Source organism: Lactuca sativa, chromosome 5 (assembly GCF_002870075.4).
Source record: "Lactuca sativa cultivar Salinas chromosome 5, Lsat_Salinas_v11, whole genome shotgun sequence".
NCBI lineage: Eukaryota > Viridiplantae > Streptophyta > Magnoliopsida > Asterales > Asteraceae > Lactuca > Lactuca sativa.
The window spans coordinates 267,789,470-267,799,332 of NC_056627.2; the positions used below are offsets into that span (position 1 = coordinate 267,789,470).

At 31.1% G+C, this 9,863-nt stretch overlaps 1 protein-coding gene across 1 annotated transcript; it reads left to right on the forward strand.

Annotated features, from left to right (window-relative positions):
• Window positions 1-3,283: 3,283 nt before the first annotated feature.
• LOC111890079 (uncharacterized) lies at window positions 3,284-5,494 on the forward strand. Its single transcript, XM_023886262.3, has 4 exons — window positions 3,284-3,982; window positions 4,072-4,164; window positions 4,262-4,329; window positions 5,226-5,494. Exons 1-4 carry the CDS (start codon window positions 3,341-3,343, stop codon window positions 5,350-5,352), a joined length of 930 nt encoding a protein of 309 aa, XP_023742030.1. The 5' UTR covers window positions 3,284-3,340; the 3' UTR covers window positions 5,353-5,494.
• The last annotated feature ends 4,369 nt before the right edge of the window (window positions 5,495-9,863 follow it).

A 9,863-nucleotide genomic window follows, 5' to 3' on the forward strand; every position in this document is an offset into this window, starting at 1 on the left:
TGACTTTAAAAACTTCTTGTAGAATAACAAATTCTTGAACAATCAATTGAAGAATAAAAACAAAAAATACATTATTTCTTACAGAATACGGGTAACAATTGTTACGAATTACATTTGTTGTTAAAGAATAAAACTCAATTACGAATTACATTTGTTGTTAAAGAATAAAACTAAGAATACTTTCAAAACGGGAAAGAAAACATCAAAATCTAACAACGACACTAATACATTCTAAAAGAATAATGTCGCTTATAATCATTTTCAATTTTGTGGTCCGTTCTTCAAGAATCAACTTCTGAAAAATTAAAAACTAAATTCCTTTGGAAAAATATATGGACTTGTGAATTGCACCAAAACCAATAAACAAGAACCGTAGAACATGCATAAATCAGTGAGAAAATATTCACTCCATTCCAAGATAATTAGAACTCATGATTCCATTCCAATAGAATTGGAATTCGTGATTCCATTCCAATAGAATTGGAATAAACATTCAACCGTAAAAAAGCCAATCAAGATACTACTGTAATCTTGGACGCATCAGCCTATAGCATTTCATAATTCATACAGAAAGCATGTTAAATCAAACTCATCTAACCCAAGTACACAACCCACTACATCATTAATTTAATTCCAATCCATACACTAAATCAATTGACTTATAAGCAACCAAGTCAACTGTGAACAAACAAGTCAACTGTGAAACATGATAATAATCACAAGAAGCTAGTACCAAGAGCCAGGTCACTTAAATTTGAAATAATCTGAGAACGTGTTGTCCCAATCTGGCTTGCAATCTCAACCTGATGTTCAAAAGGCAGCATATCATAACTGCACAAACAAAACATAAAAAAATGCATAATATAACATGTCCAACAACTACAAAATCTTGAAAAAAAACAGTTAATTGAACGAAATAGCAAAAACATGGTAAAAAAGAAACTTACTGGCAGATGAGTTCAGCATCAACAATGGTATCAGGGCCAGGGCGATGAGCCTTTCCATTGGAATGGAAGTGGCGAAAAGATCTGGGATTCAAACCAGCAACATGAGGAACATCATCCACTAGTTTTTTCTGTAGAGATTGAAGCCTCCTAAAAGTCAGCTCAGCAAGAGGTGCAATATAACCAATGCTCCCATCCAAGGTCCCAAACAAAAGTGCAAAACGGTTGGTTTTATCTGATGGAGAGGAGTTGGAGGTTGGAAGCATCTATAAACGTAGAAATTGGGTGACGTGGGCCCCGACGTGAAACTCTGCTCGGGAAAGAAGTTTCTGGCCTTTCCAGCTCTCGGAGACTTTTGGTGCGTAATAGAATATTTGTACGTTTTTTTGGTCATCCGAGACCATCGGACATAGGGTGCTTCCGTCGATTAGAAACACTGTTGCCAAATAATCCAGGGATCCGAAATCTTTCGCTAGTAGACTTAGTTGAGATCCTTGTTCTTCCCAACTTAGGAAATATATGCTTTTGTGGATATCCTCAATGATTAAAAATCATTAACAGACCGAGAAATTAAAGTTGATTTTTGCAATTGATTCTGGAGATGGCAATGGTTTTTCTTTTGGTAAAACATAGAGTTATGGTGGGCAATAATCTGGATCTAAAAGACCTCCATTGGATAAATTGTTTTTCCCGATTCTGAAATCGGTGGTGTTTAAAAGAAGAAGATAACCCTTTTGAAATTGGTGGTGTTTAAAGGAAGAAGATGATAAATCCGACGAAGGTTTCTCGATGGTTACTGATGGTGTACGAGAGGGAGATGAGAGGGAAAAGGTTAGGGGCGGCGATGAATAGAATAGAAGAGGGAAAAGGCGGACGTGAGGATATATACTAGAAATGAGGTTTAAAACTGATATTTCTAAATTAAAGGGGTATTAATGGATTTATATATTTACCATAATTAATTAAATGTAAGATTACATATTTACCGTTTTGAAATGATTGCCCCACATTTATGCATACAATAACACAATAAATACTTTAAACAATTGAACCTAGCGCTCTCTCTCTCTCTCTCTCTCTCTCTCTCTCTCTATATATATATATATATATATATATATATATATATATATATATATATATATATATATATATATCACTTGTCATTTTAAGGTTTTTTTTCCATTTTATTAAATTACACATAATTAGAGATGGCAACGGGGGCGGGGAACACAGGGGACCCCAATCCCCATCCCCATCCCCGAATCCTCATTCCAATCCTCATCCCCATCGGGGAATATATATAAACCCCCATCCCCACCCCCAACGGGGACCGGGGATCCCCAACGGGGAAATGAGGATTTCTTTTTCTCTTTTAACATGCAAACTTTTACGTAAGAAAAAACTCTATATTTCAATTTTACCAGCATAAGTTTAAAGATTTTATAAAATATATATGTACCCATAAATTGCATAAAAAATATAAATAAATTTTCTACCAAATTTAAGTACATACATGAAAAATCACGTAGAAAAAAATTATCAGATTAATATTTAAGGTAAAATAGATCAACCAAAGAGAATATATATATATATATATATATATATATATATATATATATATATATATATATATATATATATATATATATATATATATATATATATATACGAGTTTAAATTAGATAAAAGAAAAATGTAATATATGGGGCTTTTTGCCATCCCTACACATAATATTCAAATGTAATATATGTATAATAAATACATATCAATTACATTAATGATACTTTCTTTTTAATTTCTAAATTTCTAAATTGAATTCAGTTATTTTATTTGTTTGGTTATTTAGATTTAAAAACGAAATAAAAAATTTTAAAATAACAAATTAAACATTACATTTAAATAACTTAATAATTTTTTCTTTATAAATTCAAACTTCATAAATTTTTAGATCTTCATATTTATTTATTTTTTTTATTTTTCTAAAAATCCATATCATACACAGGTTACACAACTAGTAAATTAATATGATAGATGGTATTTCATTATTTTCTAAGGCAATCATTGTAACTTAAGCCATGAGTTGATAATCAATTTATCATGGTCGACAAAAATGATGTTGATGTTAATTTTAATTCTGATTCTCTGATTTTTCAAGTCAAAATATTTGGATTTGGATAAACAAAATCGGTAAAATATTTAAAAACTAATCACGTACGTATCACGGGAAACGGGGTGGGGTAGCAGGTGTTTATTATGTGGGTGGCGATTTAATTCCTTTCCTTACCAAATTCAATTGTAATTAAGAGGAAAAGCGTAAGTTACAAATTGCAAATCATAGATGTCACAATCTCACATTTCACATTTGCCTCTCATAGATTCCAAGAAGTAAACAAATTATGGGAAATGTGTTTGTCGTGCTAACACCTTTGATTCATGGAATCGTAATGCTAGCTGGATTAACACCGCAGACCATAGAAATAGAGCCAGGGACCTTAATGAATATATGGGTTCCAAAAGAAATCGTAACCAAATATGATGGGAAAATCGTCTACGTACCACCCACCAAACCGACCGTATTACTCCTCCACTCTTTCGCCATGGATGGTATTTTCACATGGTTCTTACAAGTTTTGGCATTGACACGTGAATACTCCGTCTATGTGCCTGACTTCTTGTTCTTTGGTGGCTCAATCACCGATAGAAACGAGAGGTCTGCAAGTTTTCAAGCTGAGTTTGTGGCTAAAGGGTTGAAGAAACTAAGAGTGGAGAACGTGACACTAGTTGGGTTAAGTTATGGAGGGATGATTGGATTCAAGATAGCTCAGTTGTACCCAAATCTGGTCAAGTCTATGGTTATGTCTGCCACTGTTACAGAGTTAACCGAATCCATTAGCCTTGACTCGTATAAGAGACTTGGTTTGTCAAGTTGGTCGGACCTTTTGATGCCCTCAACCGTAGAGGGGTTGAAGAGGATGTTTTCTGTTGGGTTTCATAAACTCCCATGGCTTCCCGATTTCTTTTATCGGAACATTCTTGAGGTATCTCATAACTTAACTACATGTACTCCAATCTCTCTATCATATTACAAATTATGTAATGATCGATGTTATCTTTTTGACATTTGTAGACAATGTTTAGCAATCGAAAAGAACGAAACGAACTCTTAGATTGCTTGGTTGTTCCCGACACCGATGTAACATCGGATCCCGACTACTCGCACGTAATTAAAACTTTTAGCGAGTTAATATAATATGAAATTATTGGGCATGAAACACCTTCGGTTATATAAATTGTGTTTGAATTAAACTTTTTTGCAGCCGATACATATGTTGTGGGGTGATGAGGACAATATTTTTGATCTCAACCTTGCTAACACGATGAAAATGTAAGTCCTATATCTTTCTTCATTAAAAAGAAAGAACAATTTAATCAAATTCAATATTATGTATGATCACTATAGGGCAGTTCAAAGATATAGTGAGCCAAAGATATAGTGAGCCAATAATATAATGAAAATTCAATCGAAAATAGATATACCGGAAGAAAATTCTCTATTAATATTAAAAAACACAAATATGGTGAAAACATTATAAAAACAACTAATTTATAGAAAAAAAAAACTTCTCATATCATTTTTAGATAAATTAGCTTTTTCTTTATTTAATTATACCATAATACTCTAGGAATTTTGAGCTTCTTATTGACATGGGCCACTAGGCGATCCCCCCCAGCCGCTACGGTCGAGCCTTGATTACTAGGGGTGTGAACGAGTCGTGCCCTAGCTTGGCCAACTCGGCTCGGACTCGTTTAAGTTATATGAGATTCGAGCTCGAGCTCAAGCTCGACTCGATTTGAGGTTTCTTGTATCGAGCTCGGCTCAAGCTCGTAAAGAAATATACAAGCTCGGCTCGTTTTTTGTCTAACATGCTAAATAAGCTCAAGCTCGGTTCGAGCTCTTTAAGAAGCTTGTTTACCAATACCCTAAATCTCTAATTCTCAAAGTATTTTTTATTTTAATATATAAAAATAATACTAACTTATATTATATATAGGCTTGTTGAGGCTTGCGAGCCTAATCAAGCTTAATGACATAGGCTCGAGCTCGAGCTTGTTTAATAAACGAGTTAAATTAAACTTGAACTCGACTCAGGCTCGTTTAAAATTCGTTTCGATTTGAGGTTTTAGTGTGTTATAAGTTTCAAGTTGGTTAAAAATAAATTCTATCTAGGAATTGAAGTTGTTATAAATCTTATATGTTGAATATGTTTTAATGTGTATCAGACGCTTGGGTGAAAAAACAACTTTGGAGTGGATAAAGGATGCAGGGCACCTAGTACCGTTGGAGAAACCATTCATATATAACAAACGCCTTAAAAGTATTATTGAATGTGTCAGAAAAGATAAATGAACTGATGAATATGTAGACCATGTATTTGTTTAAGTGTGTTTTTTGACCTCTTGTAATTTCATAACTACGTATATTGTTTTTTTTTTCCATAATTTTCATAATGATTCAAAATTATTAAATAAAATAAAACCGATTTCATTATAGGTGTTGTTCTATCATATATCTGAATATATTTATGTGATTAAGACTTAATTATTATATTTAAAAGATTATGAACCATCATGCATTAGGCCTAGAGGTATGATAGGATCTTCTCCCTCCATGAAGAAAAGTGCTCAAGTTCACTAGTTGCAATTTAGAAGTAGGATTTAAAATATTAATGGTTATGACTCAAATTCATATCCTAAGCGTATGTCATCAATAAAAATATCGATTATATGTTACTATTAATTTGATTAGTTAATTAAAAAAATAACTCGAGCAGCATAATACAAGAAAAGAGAATTTTAAAAGCAACTCCCAATCCGTATTTGGTGTCTCTGCTACAGCTATAGGAATGACAAATATTTTTAGCGGCGACGAGACAACAACATTTCGCTGTTATTGCCTTTAGCGGTGACAAACAATGTTATTAATTAGTGGCGACAATTATCGCCGCTATTTTTATTTTATTTTATTTTTTTTTTTATTTTTTTTTTTAAGGTTTGAGCCTTTTGATCTTATGTTAAGTGCTTGGATGTTAGGTGACTAGTTTTAACCAGCATTTCCCAAATAAATAATGGTGTTTTCATGTGGAAAGTTGTACTTGAGATACTTCTTACACACGTTATAGAATGAATTTGAGAGCAAAGCTACAAAAAACCAAGATTCGCTCACTATTCCACTTATGATGAATTCTCATGAATTTGTAAACAAGGTTGCTTCAAATCAAGCAATAAGTACTCTTCCAGCTGTCTTATCTTTGGAAATAGATAAATAGAAGACGAAAAATCGTGTTGAACACCAGCTTCAACCACTCTACTTTACTATTATGTTTTACTATATTTTTTTTCTTCTTAATCGGCAGATATTATTAAAACCATGGCCTAAAGGGAAAACACCGGACACAAAGAAAGACATACAAACTAACTGGATAATTTCCACAGTTTATTCATCTAAGCTTGAGTATTGTATATATTCAAATGTCCAATATAAGTTGTCCGCGGCATCCGATGTGGATACATTTGTAGGTGGTATCCCCCCCCCCCCCCCCCCCCCCCCTTCCCTACTGACTACTAATCTTGTAAGCAAACGTGAGCGTCAGCTTTTTTAGTTGAAAATGTTGCACGCAAAACCTCTCAGGTCTCAACTATCATCGATAGGTTAAAAAAATTTATTTGTTTGCAACTCAAAGTGTTGGAAGCTACACATCCTAATATAGACATCAAATAACAAATGTTAGAGGCATTATGTGGTATGATGGATTTTTTATACGTAGAATCTTAGTGAACACCGTCCCGAATACTAGTAGATGTTTTGTGGAGTGGCGGATTCGAAGGTTGGACCAAGTCATTTTCCCAACTCAACTATCAATTAATTAATATACATGTTTTCTCCTTTTCCATTTTTCATCTTTATTGTTGTTTTTTTATAATTTAATTAATTAGGTTAAGCTAATAATATACTAAATGTTTTTAATATTTTTTTAAGGTTTGTCAGTTGTTAAAAGTTAGTATCATCAGACTAGTTAAATTTATTATTTATTAATGTCCAAAATAGAACCCAAGACTTCCAATCTAAGAATCAAATTCTACCAAGTGGGCTATATATTCCCACGTTGGCACTAAATATTCTTAATTGAAAATTATAAGCAATAAAACTTTGAAGAAGTCGTGTTTACAAATTTGATATTACAATTGATAGTAACTTTTGGGTTTCAATTATGTAATTTTTTAATAGTAGAATGTTATATTTTTTCAATTTTTTTTTTAAATTTAATATGTATAGTATTAAAAGCTTATGATATGATAGTAATAATGTTGTGAAGGTAAGTTTATGATATGATAGTAATAATGTTGTGAAGGTAATATGACATTGATGTTGCATCCTTTTTCTAAGTAGACAAATTGATGATGAGTTTTTGACCAAAATGATGTCATTGAAAAAAAATTATTAAATGAGTATTTTTTTAAAATATTGTCAAATATGTGTAGCATAGTGGTATCCGGTATTACCCTTCATCCTTAAAAGTCGATGGTTCTAGTCTCATCATGAAAATATGTTCGTTTAAGGAATAATTTAGGAGTAAGTAAAAAAATAGATTTTTTTAAATTATCAGTTTTTTTTTTATTATTTTTACTTTTTTTAATATACTTGTTTTGATTTTTTTTTTTTAAATTTTTTGCAATAATTTTTTTGATGAGGTGTGGTTTAATAGGGAGAAAAAGACAAAGAAAAAAAAACATCTGAATAAACTTTGGATATCACATCTTTGAACACTCGTACATAAGAAATATAAAAATATAAACAACAATTAAACAACTAATGTTTACATTAAAAAAAACTTTAACCAAGAAAGAGGGTAGGAAACGTAGGAACTAAAGAAATTCATGAAGCTATTTGTTTGTGCCATTATATACTATAATAAAAAATACATTGTTTAATCTTAGAGGAGCTTCATATAAGGCTTAAGCTATAAAAGAATAATAACCAAAATGTAATAATGAAAAAATATGGAAGTGTAGTTAACAATGACAAAATTTCTTGATGTACAATGATTGTCGTAAACATTTCATATTTCAATTCAAATCTATCAAATTATGGTATATATAATTGGCAAAAAAGGTAGAAGGTAATTTAATTTCTCTAAATATAAGATTGAGTTCATAAAAGCTACATGTTGATTAAATTCTCCCTGTCTATTAACGGCTTATCCATTCCAAATCTTAAAAAAAAAAAAAAAAAAAAAAAAAAGAGAGAGAGAGAGAAAGAAAAAATGATCTAATACATATCAAATAACTTCTGAATGGCATAAACATGATTTTTGATTAATTGTAAGTAGCATTTTCCAATTCAATATAATAAATAAAATTTGAAAAGTCTACATTTCGGATATTGGATTATTAAGAAATAAGATATATATATATATATATATATATATATATATATATATATATATATATATATATATATATATATATATATATATATATATATATATATATATATATATATATATATATATATATATATATCTTTTATAAATTGTAGTTATTCTAATGTAAATAATTAGTTAGACAACAGATGTAATTTCTCTGTACTTTCTTAGTATAGTGCTCATAGTTGTTAGTACTTTGACTATATAAACTACACGTTTATATATGTTATAAATTATTTATATATACGATATGTATACTCTTTAATTATATGGTATCAGAGCTTCCTTTGCTCTCACGAGTTCTCTGATCGTTCTCACTCTAGCCGCCATTCTTGGTCGATTAGGGTTCTTCAAATACCAACAAGCAATCCCAAATCACTATTGCTACTCATCTCACCGTCAAACTTGTTGGAACTTTGCTCTATAAGATTACAATGTGGGACTTATCCCACATTGGTGGAAGAGAAAAATTTATCCCACTTTATAAGGTTTGTCCCACTCATTTATTCAAATGGATGAAGTAGTGGGTTGTGGTGTTGGACTAGTCAAATTGGGCTAGTAGTAGGCTTAGATGATTGAATATTAATGGTCAAAGATAGGGTCATGGGCCTTGGGCCTTAGGGCTCTTCTTGACTAAATAATATTTATATATATATATAATCCGAATTTTGTTAGTCATTAATTAATTTATATTTATTAATTATAAAATAAATTATGTTAGATAAAAGATTAATTACAGTTAGTTTTTTAGAAGGTAATTTCGGTTGGTGGTTTATAACCACCATTGCAAGCCTATAAATGGAAGATTTCTTACATAATTTAAGAGGCTAATAAACCACAAACACTTTCTCTGAAAAATCATTCTTGATGTCAAAAGGGATCATGGTGAATTTCGACAGATTCAAGATCTGTTCTTGAATTGGATTGTTGTATCCTCAAGACAGACCCATTCCAGGGAAATTTCTGTCTTAGTACACTGCAAAGGCAGACCTCAATCTGTATAATTTCGAGATTTAATTTCCTGTGTAATCAACGTTCAAGTATGTTTTTCTATAATCTTATTCTTGTATAATATATATATATATATATATATATATATATATATATATATATATATATATATATATATATATTTGAATTTCGTGTGTTTCATTTAAATTAATTTGTTGATTGTATACTTCTAAATTAACATTCTAAGACAGAAATCAAAGAGTGAAGAATGGATCAAAATTCCATCATTAAAAGACATGTGGAAAAGCCTGGGAAATTCAAAGGCTCAGATTTCCGGAGATGGCAACAGAAGATGTTGTTTTATTTAACAACTCTTCATGTTTCCAATGTTCTCACTGATGATTCTCCCTCTCCTCCTATTGGTATAACCACTGCAGAAGGAACAACACCACCCAGTGAAGCCCAATTGGCAGAACATCAAAGG

What these genes read in the sequence shown, in the direction of transcription:
- LOC111890079 (XM_023886262.3), top strand. Translation starts at nt 3,341, where the DNA reads ATGGGAAATGTGTTTGTCGTGCTAACACCTTTGATTCATGGAATCGTA. An exon ending in CGGATCCCGACTACTCGCAC is followed by an intron (nt 4,165 to 4,261) that starts GTAATTAAAACT and finishes ACTTTTTTGCAG; the next exon opens with CCGATACATATGTTGTGGGG. An exon ending in CTTGCTAACACGATGAAAAT is followed by an intron (nt 4,330 to 5,225) that starts GTAAGTCCTATA and finishes AATGTGTATCAG; the next exon opens with ACGCTTGGGTGAAAAAACAA.